Source organism: Acanthopagrus latus, chromosome 9 (genome assembly GCF_904848185.1).
Source record: "Acanthopagrus latus isolate v.2019 chromosome 9, fAcaLat1.1, whole genome shotgun sequence".
Lineage (NCBI taxonomy): Eukaryota > Metazoa > Chordata > Actinopteri > Spariformes > Sparidae > Acanthopagrus > Acanthopagrus latus.
In genome coordinates this window covers 14,911,336-14,926,890 of record NC_051047.1, presented here as the reverse complement: position 1 = coordinate 14,926,890, position 15,555 = coordinate 14,911,336, and the positions used below count along the sequence as shown (strand labels likewise).

The following is a 15,555-nucleotide window of genomic DNA, read 5'->3' as shown; positions in this document are numbered from 1 at the left end:
TATGTTTATGGTGAATATGAGGTGCTGGAACTAGTTGATGCTCATCAGCTAGTGGAGATGTTCAAAAATGGTTCCAAATGCAAGACACGTTGAAAAAGGCAGGTTGAAAAACAGAGATGGAGCCTTAAAGCCTTAAAATTCAAAGTCCGAAATACAGGCCAGCAAAAGCAAAGTGACAGAAAATCAGGAAGTAAAAAGCAACAAGGAGAATACAGTGTGTGTGAAAACAGTGAGGAGAAACACAGGAACTGATTAACTTAACTAAGAAATTTGGGTGTACACAGAGAAAGGGTGGGAAAAAGACAAAGACAGGAAGTAAAAGGTTAAACACAAATACGTAATCTACAAAATAATTACATTTTAAATACATATACACAAATCACTGAATTGTAATACACATAGTTGACAACTAGCCACTAATCAGCAAGAAAAAGCTGAATTCAAATGAACGTGAAGACAAAGATGAAATGAAAAGATTATTTTTTCATTCAACTGTGCTATCACTCCGAGATCAACACAAATGTCTCCTTCAGTTGAATTTGAAATGCAGTCTTTAAACTTGACATGACAACTTAAGACTGTTGAGCATCTGATTGATATCATAAAGATATTTCTGTTCTTGCACCAATACTGAGCTATGTGAGCTGAAGAAAAAAATGAAGAATATCTGCTGACAAAGTCGTGTCTCTGCTGGCTATAGATGATGCTTGTGTGTAAGGTTGACCTCAGGTCAATTGGAAGATAATTTATCCTCCTTGAGTCACAGATTTGATGTGATTTAGGCTCCTGCACGTCCACCCGCTGATCATATCACTTCAAACAACATCATTCTTATTCTGGTGGTGTTTGTAACACCTCTCAGCTACTTAGAGCTAATCCTCTCCAAGCCACAGATCGTAATCTCCTCTAATGTGATAAAATTGAACAATAATTTGTAAGAGGCAGGGCTGGTTCAGACGCTATAAGCTGTCTGACTAAACCACTGTGCTTGCTGCCTGGATGTCATATCGTGACAGATTATGTGACCCACACATAATCGAATGCGTCTGAAACATTGTATGCGGCGAGGAACATTTCTACCATTAGTGCAACAGCCGATGTTCTCTGCAGAGCCGTGTGCGAGTCCCAGTGGAGTTTGTGCCTTATTACTATTGACGGTCCATTTGTCAGTAAATGCTGCTGTGTAGCAGTGGTTTAGCTGTGGTCCTAAAAAGCACACCTTCCCTCTGCCACTGAAGATAATAGATGATCAGGACATCTCTGTCAGTATTATGGTTATAAATGAAACACTTGAATATGTAAATGTGCATTACAAGGGATCATGGCAGGATTGCAGGATTTCTTCAAAAGAAAGTAATAATTTGTAACAGCTATGTGTTAACATGTAAAAAACAAACGGATGACTAGACCATTGAGTTGTGTACTTACAGAACTCCAAATGTTCCCAAAAATCTTCAATCCCTGAGAAACTGTGATTTTATCAAAGTAATATTGTGTTTCATTTGGCCATTTTGTCCATATAACTTATCGGAGAAAGTCAGAGAGCAAGGAAGACCAACTTGACTAGCATGCTACCTTGTCTGTGAATATTTCCGAGTCATGTCAAATACATTTTAACCAGTGGTAATGGTTGTTTAAAGGTGCACTATGTAAGAATTGGCCACCTGATTCTCATATACGTACTGGAGTGGCTACTTGCTGCTCACTGAATGGGGAGAAAGAGATTTTAAGGCACAGGGCTAGCTGGTTACCATCAAGGAGGTTGTGCAGAAAAAGTCTCCTCATGGAAGAAAAAACAATATTTGACATAAGAGTCAGAGACGTCACTACAACAACATAACAACTGAGTGCTTTTCACACACCTGACAATGGTCCTAATCCTCCTCTTAAACAACACCCCCGCCCTGCGTGCTGGATACATCCCCTCAGGGAGCGAAGCTTTACTGGCTCAGAGGGGTTGAGTTCATTTGTTCATGTGCTGCTCAGTTTAAGTGCTCCGCCCTAATCCAAAATCCTCTAATTGTCAACAGGAACAGATAGTCTTGTCGAAGTGACTCTGAAGGCCTCAGCTCTGTTGCTTTCATTAACTTTGAATAATTAAATCAGTTGTTTACATGTGTACAACATCCCCTCCATGAAAGACACACCCCACTACTGTCACTGTCATTGTGTGTGTGTGTGTGTGTGTGTGTGTGTGTGTGTGTGTGTGTGTTTGTGTGTGTATGACTGTTTGTATGTAAGCTATTCCAAGAAGCCACATTTAAAAGTAAGTGGCCTGTATGATGAATTCCTTTTTAAGCTTCAACTACTCATTACCTCGAAGGAATAAGCTGATTTCTTCAGTGCTCGACAGATTATAAAAAAACTCAGTCACCAGCCAACAAATATGAGTGTCTTTAAAGGTGATTTTGACATTTGACATTTATTCAAAATCTGGCACAAACTAGATCTTGTGAAACATGTTCTGGAAATGTTTGGTAAAATGTTGTTCTGAACACTAATAGAAATGTCATTAAATGCCATGAAATTCTTCCTTCTTGTGTATGTGTATGTATAATGTGTTATATCAGTGTGAACATCGGACAGTTGACAGCCACATTCTACTTCCTCGCCGCATCCCAACCTTTCTGGCTGACATTAATCTATATCTTTTGGCAACTTAATGAGCAGCAAGTCAATCTTCATGTTGAGTAGTGGATGCGTGAAAATGCTTTTTGAAAGACTGCTTCTTGATTGAGAGAAAAAGCTGTGTGCTCTTAGAGGGTCACTAAAGTGATTACCTGACTCAGAAGGGTAAAATTGAATTAAAAACATGACCTCTGAGAGCACATTACCATCCAGGAACACATGACAGGCGGTCACTAAGTGTTCCTCAATCAGCTTTTTATTGACTGAGAACGAAGCTGCTTCGGCTGATAATCAGGTTCTGTTTGGCTTTTACCACAAATTAATCTCGAACCATCAGTCTACTTGACAAATTGTTTAAAAATTGAGTTTGAAAATCAGGTTGAAAATACAATACTTAAATTCAGCATGTATTTTGCGAGTAAAACTACATGTGCTGGGCAAGCTTTTAACTAAAAACAAAGATAGCCCAATTCAAATTGATATGCTACATGCAAGCACCCAAAGCAAAAAAGACAAGACCTACTCAAAATGACGTTAGAAGGATATTTTCCCCCAAATCATTTTGTTTTTCCTGACTGAACCTCGGCTCTCGCCTGTACAAACAGTAGCTCATTTGTGTCTGAACTGGCTGCAGATTGGAGTGACGGGTACTCAGAGGCTATACGAGTCATAACAGTGGACAAATGCTAATAATACTAAAATGGGCTCACATAATAACAATAATAATGAATAAATAACATAAGAAAAGCTATGTGTTGGATCCATCTGAATAGGAACTGTTGAGTTTATCTCCACTTATTTTCTCTTAAAGGTGTGTTTTATGTTCAGTATAATAGCAGCTAAAGAATAAGTAAATGAAAGCAAGTGATTTACTGCACACAGCCTCTACAGTAACACATGGTTCAAAATTCTGAATTAATGCTGTAAAAACAACAGGAACTAGAACACCACACCAGGGTCTCCCACACAAGCCTTATTCAATATGAAACTCAACATCTCTGTATCACTCTAAATTTTAAACCATCCGTAACTGCTTCACCATAATTCAAGATCACCAGACCTGTGACAGTCTACCACTATGACAACAAAACAATGCAGATGGAATCATAATCTCCACTGTGTTGTGAGTGAATCCTGCATTTCTATTTGGAGCCAACGTCAAAGTGTGCTCACGCAGTGATATCAGCCTCTTAAATACTCCTGAATCATCCATATCCACGCATGCCTCCCTGAGAAATTATCGCAAAAGGTAAAAAAAAAATGTAAATTGTCATTATCTTGATATGCACCAAAAGTTAATGGGGTCTATTCTGGGCCGAGACCCAGCCCCCATCCAAGTTTGTTATAAATCTGTTCAGCAGTTTTTGTATAATCCTGTTGACAAACCAACCAACAAACAGACCAGGATGAAAACAGATTTCCATAACATTATGTTGACAGCTGGAGCTTGAGTCAAAGAATAAATTCAGTAGACTGAGGCGATGTTCAGATTGTTGTTTTTCCTCTGAATATCATTCTTGCTGTTCAAACATTGTTCCACCTTGTTAGAGGTTAGACCTCTCGGGCTGTTTCTGCTTTAACCCCTGATCTTTTCTCATAGTGATTAAGGCAATATTTCTTATATGGCTCACTTGTCCATGATTGGATTGACCTCGCTGTGCAGCAGTGTCATGAAGGAAAACGTGACATTTACAAGAGTGCATGGGTGCCCTGTGATGTTCATTACATAACGTCTGCGATGCTGCAGGGCAAAGTGATGGTATACAGCATGTACACTTGTCATGCTCTGTTTGGTCTGTGGCTCTTTGAGTCTTGAACAACATTAAAAGAATATGTCTTGTATGACTAATCAAAAGTGCATTACAGGGAAAAGCAACAGACACAAGACATAAAAATAACAGAAAAGAAACTGAGCTGTATTTTAAATTTTACATATGGATTTTTTCTGGTATACTTCTCTCTTTGTGAGTAAATAATCATTGAAACTTACTTGCGTTTACACGTCGACTAACGGGAACAAATAAATTAACAAGTTCTCATTGACTTTTTTTCCTCCTAGCCTGGAGGCATCTGATGTCAGAGGGGTTGATTAGAGGAGAGCGGGGGGACATAACATGCAACAGAGATTCACAGGCTGGATCAAACATGCCTCTGACATTTTAGGGCCATATTACTGTACATGTAACATAACACTGCTCTCTGATTCTATGTTCGGTGATCAGAGTACACAACTGTACTATATAATACAATTTTTAGGTATACAAGCCAAGTATACATTATATACTTCTACTTCGCTACATTTCAGAGTGACATATTGTACTTTTTAGTTCTCTACATTGATCTGACAGCTGGAGTTACATGTCAGATTTGGATTTTAGATAGACAGAAGATAAGTAGATCCCCCCGCAGATAAGCTCTTGTTCTTGAAATGTGTCTGTTTTAAGATTATTTAAACCTTGGTTTTATTCAGTGAAGCAGCTTGTGCTCCACTTTTGGCTAAGAGAAATCTGTTTCTTTTAGATCTGACTGGGAACCAACTTGTTTTTCAACCAATTTGTTTTTGGTTGAAACACTCAAAACAGTTCAAAATTAGGTGCGTAAACTTAATTTTGGATGTATGGAACTGTTTCAATGTTGGTGTAAAAGGGGTATCAGATGGTACCATTTAAATGACTGTTTGAGGCTCAAAGATGAAAAAGTTTCAATTGAAAATTATCACATTTTTACATGGTTTTCTCTCTTTTTCTCACCCCATTAATCAGTATGCTAAATGCAATATGCTTAGATCTGTCTCGTCATCCTTTGTAGGAGACCCGACCCTCAGGCTGGAAATCACAGGACCAAACAACAGCGTAGTGCTTTTAACAAACTGCTGCGTCAGTAATGATAGTCTAATGAAGTCATGTGCACTCAGACGTCAATTTATTAGATATGCATATTTAAAACTAATGGAGTCAAACAAACACACACATTTTGCTGATATTATTACTCTGTTGTATTGCTAGTTTCCCTTCTGGGGTCAATCCTGCTCCGTACAGCTGCGAAAAAGACTGGAACAAGAATCCTGTCGCAAAATCTCAGTATCACCAACTTTAATGTCAAGCTGGTGAGCACTTTACCTCGCGCACACTTGGACATGGGTCATTACCTTGGACTCCAATGGCCAAGTTGATAAAGTGATGAGACACAAGCTTTCTCATACTGGCTTTAACCAATCGTAACGGTGCTACCATCTTCATGCAGCTACAGTCTTCTTATGACTCCAACATAATGTGCTGCATTCATGTTAGCCACTGTGTGATAATGTGCAGTTTTTAGGTCTGGATCACAAATTTCTTTCAAATCGATGATTTCTTGTTGGATGATAACTGCTCTTGTATTTTCTCTGTTTTTATAGAAGTATCATCAGTGCATGGCTGGACTGCTCGTCCCACCCTATGGTGTGATGGAAAGTGGGTGCAGCGCTGACAGTAAGTAGCCCTCTTCTGTTTTCTGAGCAGTCACACATTTAACCCATACATTTGTCACTGGTTTTCACACAGGTTGTTTTAGATTTGAAGGCATTTTTTGTACTTTGGATGAAATTTGGTTGCAACAGGATCACCAGAACAACATTTGACGTCTGAGTGCAGGTGTTCAGTGCAGTGTTACATGATCAGAAACAGGTTTAGCAGTTCATTAGGGTTTACATTCAGCTGCTTTCATATCAGTCTCTCAAGATATTATTATATTAGGGCAGAGGAGTTTCCAGGCTGTAATTGTCTTCAGTCTAGAATTTATCAAGATGCAGCACTCCAGTTTACTGTAAATGGCCTCATTTTACTTTATAAAGATTCCCAGAAGTTTATGTAATGATATTTCCCAATTTTTAGGTAGTGTATTACAACATATATCCTCATTTCGAACAATATGTAATAACATTTCTGTCTGTCTAAGTCCATTACTGTGCAACCCTCTTTTGTCCTCTTGCATTGTGATAAAGGCTGATTCTTTCGTTTTTGCTTTTCTGTTGCAAGTTAACTCAATATTGACTCAGCTTTGCTCAAACAGAGCACTTGAATTGCTTCAAAGTCATGTGCCATAAAAATGATGAACAACAGCGCGCAGTGAGAAAATCCAGTCTGTTGGCTTACCGGCAGCGTTTTCGCTGTGTATTGTCATGCATTTTTGAAAAAGTTGATAAATGATGTCTGTATTTTACAAAAAATGTTAAGGTATATATGTTACAAAACTCACAAACTCAAACTTTAAACCATAAAATGTGGATAAGCTGTAGCTTTTTGTTCTGCATTTAAAAGTATATGTAGCTGCTTTAGTATTCATCGCTGTTGGAGCAGCATGGCTCTGGGTATTTCTGCAGTATACAGTACAGTACTTTACAGCACTGTACACTTGTATGCATGAATGCACCAAGACAGAAATCACACAAGCATCAAGCAGCTGGAAGCTGATGCACTTTCTGTTACAGTACATCCACAGCAGCCTAGTGGCTAAGTCGAATTAATAAAACATGTTTTACATAGTTGTCTTAGTTACAACAACACTGTGCTATCACAGCACTTTGGTGTTAGCTGCTGGAGCTTTTACAGTCAGCTTTGTTTCATTCAAGACCACTTTACCTGAGCACCTTTTAGCACAATATATTCAATGAAAAATGAAACACTTACATGCTGACACGCTCAAACTGCATTAGTTTTAGATTTATGTAACTTCAGTCTAATCTTGGGTTTGTCTCCCACGTGCATACTGTATACAGCATTCCCCCTTTTGATGTGACTGAATTGATGTGACACTTGAATGAGTGGCATGCTGTCACGTGGACCAGCGTGGCAGCATCACAAATAAAATGATGGACAGCTTTGTTAACTTACAAAAAAAAGCGGCCAACAAACACATTGCAGCAGATGAAGCCCGAGAGTGTGTAATGAAGATACTCACCAGAGTGAGTCACTTGTTTAAAGCAGTTATAATCAATATTTGCGCAAAAATCAGACGATGGTGTAAAAAAATATGTGACAATGTGAAATTGGTCTCTCAGAGTGATGAACCTGTAGAATTATCACCTGAATCTGTAGCTCTCCTTGACTTACTGGAGCTTTATTTTGTAACTGTTTAACCATACATCCTATAGCTTTACTCTTTTGGTTCACACTTCTCATGGTGTCATTTTCAACAAACAAAATCTACTGAAGCTATAGCTAAATCCAATCAAAGCAGTTGACCTGTTTAGAGTTGTTATCATCCCAGGTAACAATTTATGATAGCTGACAATTGTTTAAAGTTGTAAACTGATGTTTATAATACTTTTGGTTAATAAATACTCTGTAGTAGAGACAATTTGGATTGCCATTGTAAAGTTGAAAGTGATGTCAATCAGTCTTTACAACTGCTTAATAAGTAGTTCATAAAGCAATCAACATGTTTGTTAAATATTAGCTAATGTTTGGGGGCGCCGCATAGCTCAGTCGGTAGCGCGCGACCCATGTGCCGAGGCTCTGCAGCGGACCTGGGTTCGACTCCCGGCCCAGGTCCCTTTGCTGCGTGTCACTCCCCGTCCCTGTTTCCTGTCTAACTCTTCAGCTGTACTATCAAATAAAGCCAGAAAAGGCCAAAAAAATACTTACAAAAAATATATATATATTAGCTAATGTTTGATTAACTTTGAATATTGAAGTCTTCCCAGCAAAGAACTTCAAAAGTAACCAGCTAGTAACAGCAGCCACACGCACATGTCCAGATACAGATGGGTGTATTCCTGGATATACAGTATAGCCAGAAGCATAATGTTACATGTCTGTTCCACTTTCTATGTATTGTGTGTGTGCTGTATCTGTTTTGTGTTGTATCAGCACTCTAAGGGGCCGGTCTAAAAATAGCCAGGTTTTGCCCTGCAGATACAGTTGTGACTTAGCAGCTCTGACTGATTGTGTTATTTGTCCTGCAGGGGAACATTAAGAAGTTAAAGCTCAAAACACAGAAATAACCACGCCCTAAAAAAAACCCTGCTACATGATCAGCGTAGTAGTCTAACAGTGTGTTTATTTAAGGAGAAATTGAAATTGTTTAATATGTGAATACAGTCTAATCTATTTATTTTGTCTTGGCAGTAACTGAACATCAGCTAAAGTCAAGCTTAAATACTCATTTTCAGGTTCATACTTTTATTTTGGGTGTCCACTAGAAAATGTTTACATGCTGTAATGTTTAGAAATACATTATTTTTCTCATACTGTCTCTTGCTGCAGCTCCTCTATTCACCCTCGTGTTATTCAAGGTAACAGTGCATTTCATTCGCTCGCCTGTCGCCATACCTTTTGAGACAGTTAGAGAGTGAAGAAGAAAGTCTGGGAATAAGACTAAACATAACATGAATAAGATGTTAAAATATTAGCTCGCCCAATAACATTTCTGCCAGAGTCACATAGATAGATTTTCATCAGATGAGGACAACAACTCCCATGATCCTATGCTACTTATATCTTTTGTTTTGTTTTGATTGAGAGACGACCCCTAGAGGCAAAAAGGCCTTCAGTGTTTTTAACTTACTTTGAAGTTAATTTTCAAGGATCAGCTCGGCTCCTTATGCAAAGTTAGATGCAGCTTCTTGTTTATGTGTTTGCTTCGGGGAAGTTTACTTGGTGTCATGAATGGCTCATTGCTGTCTTCTCCAACACATGCGCCTGCAGGAGCTCTGTACCGTCCATATCCTCTAGTGTCTGAATGAAGAGAGAAGATTTTTCTCAGTGATTAGTCCGAGATCATGAATCACTTTATAAATGTACTCTCTGTCTTTTTTCCCTCCAGAAATGCCGGACAAAGAGAACATAAGCAACAACTCATTCGTTTCAGTCGCCAAACATCAGAATAAGGTAGTTTGCCTGACACTCAATTATTTATACGCCTTAGTGTTTCCACATGTTATGAGAGACAGTGAGTGGCTTTGAGGGTGATAAACAACGCTGCCTTATTGGCCTTGTTCCCATCCAGCGGAGTGTTACTATAAGTGAACAGTTTGGCAGCGGGTTAGACCAAGGCCATAACTCATCCCGTGCTCCTGTTCTGCCTGACGTAACAGCAATCCTTTACTGTTACACACCTCTTGAAAGGAGGATGGAAACGAGCGTGGAATGTGACGTTTGTTTAAAGTTGGTCTAAATATAAGCAAGAAAAGTGGAGTTTTTATCTCCAGCCGTATCAGTTCCTGTCCCACCTTTCTCCTGTCGCCGTTTCCTGACCGCTGGGCTGATAACGTGACACTACAGCAGATTTATGGTGCTTTGTTCCTCTGCAGAGTTTAGTCTGTTATGTAAAAGAACCAAAACTTGCAATCTTGTTATGTAACAAACAAACACGGCCATAACCTTAACATATAGAAAGAGGAATAGAAGAGTGAAAACCCAGCATCTTCGGCTGCTGAGTGGACCAATTTTCTTGTAAATAAATGATGAACTTTAAAGCCTTCACATAAATGCATGAGTTACGTTGCTCTCTAAAGCATGCAGAAAGCATTTTAAATGTCACAGCCCCACAGCCCACCCGCAGCCCCAGCAGGGATAAAACAGAAAAACACACTTCCATGTAGTAATGCACAATATATATGTCCCATTAAAGTAGCTGAGTGCATCATTCAAGACCCTTCTGACGGGCTGTTATTTAACTGAGAAGCAATATAGAAAGACACAAGTTCAATTAAATCAGACGATGATAAACACATGATGCCAGCTGTGAATCATACAGTAGCAGTGAGGTGAAACACTCGTTATTTGACTTGTCTGACATGTTGTTTATCGTCTTTTATTGCTGATTACCAGACCATTAGGGTCAAAAAGTCTTTGATTTCACCTGATTCCTGTGATGTTGAGTTTTGCATCATTTTGTTGCCATCTGTGATATATTTTATTTTTTTGTTTTATTTTATTTTGCAGAAGTCATTCATTGAAAGTCCAGCCAAACCCCACCTTAAATGCATTTCTCAGGTAGTAAACTCCATCACCTTCTATATGTGGGGGCCAGTCATTGCCTGTTTGTGTATCAGGCACTCAGCAGGACTTTTATTGTGTTGAGATTTAACCTGAATTACTACTACTGTGCAGGTCCCCTCTGAGAAGATCCTGCGGGCGGGGAAGATTCTCCGTAATGCCATCCTCTCCTGGGCGCCTCATATGATCAGAGACAGGAAGTACCATTTGAAGACGTACAGGTTGGTTGCTGACTGAATTCTTTAATATCTGTGGAGCCCGGGAGATCAATGAGAGGTCACCCTCATTAAAAATGACATTGGGTCAAACAAAACAATGAAAAGCGACAGCAATAACAAGGAAAAACACTCACAAAGCAGTCCAACAACAAGCCGGTAAAAAAAGGTAGTCAGGTAATTTGATAAACATTATAGTTATGTACTGTAACATACAGTTGCATAAAACTCCTAAAACTTGGTGCCAGGTAAGCGATTCCCATTTAAATGAGGAGACGTCATCTCTGAATCCACTAGTCTATTATAATTGGATATAATGTGGGGAACATAGTGGAGCATGTAACAACTAAGGAACCGTTTTCCTTTATAAGTTGGTGGAGACCAAAATAGAGCTAAAAGGAGAGTAAATATTGGACCAAGTCCCCCAGATGGGCACAAAAACAATTTTGAATAAATGAAAGATAATGGTGCCCCCTCATCAGCTACATGTAGGTAACACATACACTATATTGACCCTTTAAGGTGACTATGTCAGTTTTGCATTTACAGCTTGTTGTATTGCCCCAAAATGGCCAAGACACTCAATTATTGTAGTGAAGGTCAGAGATTGAAGAAGGCTGGATGGAGAAATTAAAGACAGAAATAAAGGAGTACATTTGCAGTACAGTTCAATTTTGTTATAATGAGAATATAATAACTTTGCATGTGTTTATTTCCTTTAACCTCAATTTATATTTAATATACAATCATAAGCTCTTGACGGATTAGTTTTGCATCAGAAACAAAAACATGCAACAGGCAGCAACAATTATTAAAAAAAAAAAACAAAAAGAGAAGAATGTAACATATCACACAACCCGTGTCGTTCCCAGGCAGTGTTGTGTGGGGACGGAGTTGGTCGACTGGCAGATGCAGCAGAGCTCCTGCGTCCACTCTCGTATTCAGGCTGTGGGCATGTGGCAGGTGCTGCTGGAAGAGGGTGTTCTCAACCATGGTGAGACTCCGTGTGATGTCTGTGTCTGCACACGTGTATGTGCGAAGCAGAGATTCTAAATACAAGCCCTGCTGTCCGTGTCGGTTTGTTGTGACCCAGTGGACCAGGAGCTGAGCTTCCAGGACAAGTACCTCTTCTACCGCTTCCTGGATGACGAGCAGGAGGACGCTCCTGTGCCCACCGAGGAGGAGAGGAAGGAGAGCCAAGAGGAGCTGCAGGACACTCTGCTCCTCCTCTCGCAGATTGGACCTGACGCCCACATGAGGATGATCCTGAGGAAACAGTACGGATCCAAAGCAGCAACCTAACCGATGTTAAATCAAGTGGATCAGTGTGACGCGCTTGTGATTTCATTTACATGTCTCCTGTTTTTCAGCCCGGCTGAGAGAACAGCAGATGATCTGGAGATCATTTATGAAGAGCTGCTGCATATAAAGGCCTTATCTCACCTCTCCACCACTGTGAGTACAACAGTAGAGCCCTGTTTCAGCCCCTCAGACTATTGTTGCATTTAAACGCAGAATGATTTTCATAGATGTTCAGTATTTCAGTGAAATGTATTTGAAACCTATACGGTGTTTAATTGCTTTTGCTTTTTTCCCCATGATTTATACTTTGCCTGGCAGACACTTAAAGAAAATATGAGAAAAATATTTATGAAATTTTAAGTATGTGAAGATAAAAACAATTATGATGTTGTTGCAGAGGTATCTATAGAGGTTAGCATGCAAATCACAGTGAAAGGCTCCTGTGCTGGTGGTGTAAACAGTCACACCATTAGCAGCAGCGATTGATCACTTGTGACTTATTGCCCTCTATTTGGACCTCATATTGCACCTTTAAAAGCTTGTATTTGAAATACATATTTAAATATGTAAGTTATTAAGATGCATTTTTTTATTCCCAGGTTTAAATGAGCAAACAGCAACAATTAGCCCAGTCACAATCTCTGGCACAGGATCAGTCTTTCTTTTCTGCTTTGTTTTCGTACTGTATCATACTCTGTTGTGTTTCTGCAGTTTTGTGTCTTTTGTGCTAGTTGCTCGGAGATCTTAGAAATGGACTTACTCTGCTGCACTTCCAGTATATTTATATAAATAATTGCCCAGTCTTATTGTTATCTGAAAGAAAAAAGTAATAATCATTGTGGTCCAACTGCTCAGTTCAATGGTCGCTTTGACTGTCAGACACCACCCAGCTTCCCTCCCTGAATTCGCAGCCTCCCACACCTCTCCTCCTGAAAGGCCATTTCGATTCTAAGAAGTGGTTAAGGTCAGACCCCTGGCGAGGCCACTAAATGCCTGAAGAATTTGATGATTTCAGTTTGCACGGTGGTATTTTGTTTTTTGTTTATTTTTATTTAACATTTGGTGAGCAGGTATTTTCTATTTGTGCCCATCTCTGCTCACAGTGAAGGAAAAGACGCAAGCTTGCAATCTGCGCACACAAGCACCTGCACATGTGTACTGAAGTAACCTCAGTTTTGATCACCACATGTTTATACACATTCGGACGCACGCTCTGTGAGGAGAGCATGAAGTTGTGTCGCTGCAGGGAGATTCGCTGCAAACTGAATGTTCTTTTTTACTGACTTAACCTCACATTAAATTTTAGAAAAATCTGTTTTACACCAGCGGGGTATTGATCAGCAGGAATCTTTGCATGGTCGTACTCTGTCTGGCTGCTCCCTGTTGCACTACCGAGTGAAAGGATTTTGTGTTAATATTGATCCACCTGAGTTATGAATCTGTCTCCCCCTGCTTGCTCAGGTTAAGAGAGAACTGGCAGGAGTGCTGATCTTTGAGTCCCATGCGAAGGCAGGAACAGTGTGTAAGTAACGCGATAGAATAAAGTGATGTGACCGTGATGGCCTTTCCAAAAACACCTGATACAGTGGATGACCTTTTTCGACATAGCTGATGTGGAATGATTCAATACAGAGTTAGAATTAATCCAACAAATCCCAGATTACCTTTGTGTCTTTTCTCTCTCAGTGTTCAATCAGGGGGAGGAAGGCACATCATGGTACATTATTCTGAAGGGCTCAGTCAACGTCGTCATCTATGGAAAAGTAAGTATTGTTGTTGTGTAACACTGGCTGCAGCATTGATTTATTGGTCGGTAACCGATCAGTGCCCTGTGCTGTGCAGGGTGTTGTTTGCACGCTTCACGAAGGAGACGACTTTGGAAAGCTCGCTCTTGTCAACGACGCCCCCCGCGCCGCCTCCATTGTCCTGCGAGAAGACAACTGTCACTTCCTGAGAGTAGATAAGGAGGACTTCAACAGGATTCTGAGGGTGAGTTTCCATCCACCGTCTGCTGAGGCTTTTACACTAACAGCAAAAGGCGTTGTTGCCCTCTGTTGGCGAAAACTCTTCAATGCAGCCCTAAAAGTACTCCACTGTGACGGTGCTCCAAGTAATCCCTCTAAATTTGAGATGGTTGCACTTTATAATGACCTTCATCAGTGACCACCGTTTATGACATGTCACCCTCAGTTAATTGTGAAAGAGCCATCTTATACTCACTGAAACAGAAATATACTCAGACACATCGACACACAACCAGCCAGTGTTTCATAAACAAGCTGTTTCATTGTATTGAACTTTCCAGATCTGATCACATGTCTCCCTCAGCTCATGCAGCTTCTTTTTCAGACTGTTTGTTAAAATGAATTATGTGTGTCTACTCTGTGTGTGTGTGTGTGAAGGACGTGGAGGCCAACACGGTGCGTCTGAAGGAGCACGGTCAGGATGTTCTGGTGTTAGAGAAATGTCTCAGCAGCAGTCGTACCTCCAGCCACGGAGCCTCGTCCTCCCATTACAAGTAAATTTACCCACAATTCACTGCACACACACGGCACAGCTTCATTTACAGATAGCAAAAGGTTAAAAATGTTTTATTATATATTTATTATACATTTGTCGACAACTATAACTCCCCCATAGACTGTATATATACACACGGCTGTAAAAACAAAGACTTTGTTATAGGAGTTGTAATTACTGACAAAACTGTACATCAATAAACAGGTAAATTGGCCTTTTATATGCATCCAAATACATTAGTTATATAAATGATTGATTTATTAAATGTTTAAATGCTTAAAAGGGGCCTAAATGCGCCTTACCATACCAGATTATAACCTTGAATGCAGTTACTTAAACTGGAAATCAAGATATGATAAACTGCAGGTGATTGTGCTGATGACACAAAGACGATTCTAAGATGTCCTTGCAGTCTAAACTTGACTTGACTTGTGTTCTTAGTCTATGATTTTCTTTTCAGTGGGCAAAATGTGTGTTCCATGTAAATACTAAAACCAGCAATGTGTCAGTCTGAGCTCGTTCAGTTCTGCATGTTCCAAAATGTGTCAAAAAGATGTAGTTTGATTTTTTTAAAAAGGTCTGAACAAATTCCTTAAACTGTTTTTAACAAAGTGTAACCGAGAAGCAGAAAATTGTGTATTTATTGCGGACCATTGCTTTTTTGATATTTCGTTGCATTTAAGTATGTGGCAATGATTCAAATCACCTGCATTGCCTTTGTAAATGTTAGTTATAATAAAGGAGCATGTCACTCAGTGAAACATCATGTTATATATGTTTTTAATAGTACATCAATCTCTAGCCATTTTCACACAAATATCACGCAGTACCGCTACAACAAAGACATATCTTTCCCCCGGCTATACTGAGATTGATCTCGCCCTCTGCTCTGTCTTGTAATATCACTTTTA

General features: G+C 39.6%; 1 protein-coding gene across 5 annotated transcripts in view; it reads left to right on the top strand.

The window, feature by feature from the left end:
* rapgef4a (Rap guanine nucleotide exchange factor 4a) overlaps positions 1–15,555 on the top strand; it is a 41,112-nt gene that overhangs the window by 16,894 nt on the left and 8,663 nt on the right. For 4 of the 5 annotated variants that reach the window (XM_037108944.1, XM_037108946.1, XM_037108948.1 and 1 more), the window contains 11 exons: positions 6,026–6,098; positions 9,433–9,497; positions 10,554–10,604; positions 10,722–10,828; positions 11,695–11,816; positions 11,916–12,099; positions 12,193–12,277; positions 13,586–13,646; positions 13,811–13,887; positions 13,967–14,113; positions 14,527–14,642. In XM_037108944.1, coding sequence (XP_036964839.1) covers positions 6,026–6,098; positions 9,433–9,497; positions 10,554–10,604; positions 10,722–10,828; positions 11,695–11,816; positions 11,916–12,099; positions 12,193–12,277; positions 13,586–13,646; positions 13,811–13,887; positions 13,967–14,113; positions 14,527–14,642 — 1,088 coding nt within the window. The remainder of the gene's footprint in view (positions 1–6,025; positions 6,099–9,432; positions 9,498–10,553; positions 10,605–10,721; positions 10,829–11,694; positions 11,817–11,915; positions 12,100–12,192; positions 12,278–13,585; positions 13,647–13,810; positions 13,888–13,966; positions 14,114–14,526; positions 14,643–15,555) is intronic. The other variant, XM_037108945.1, reaches the window with a different exon arrangement.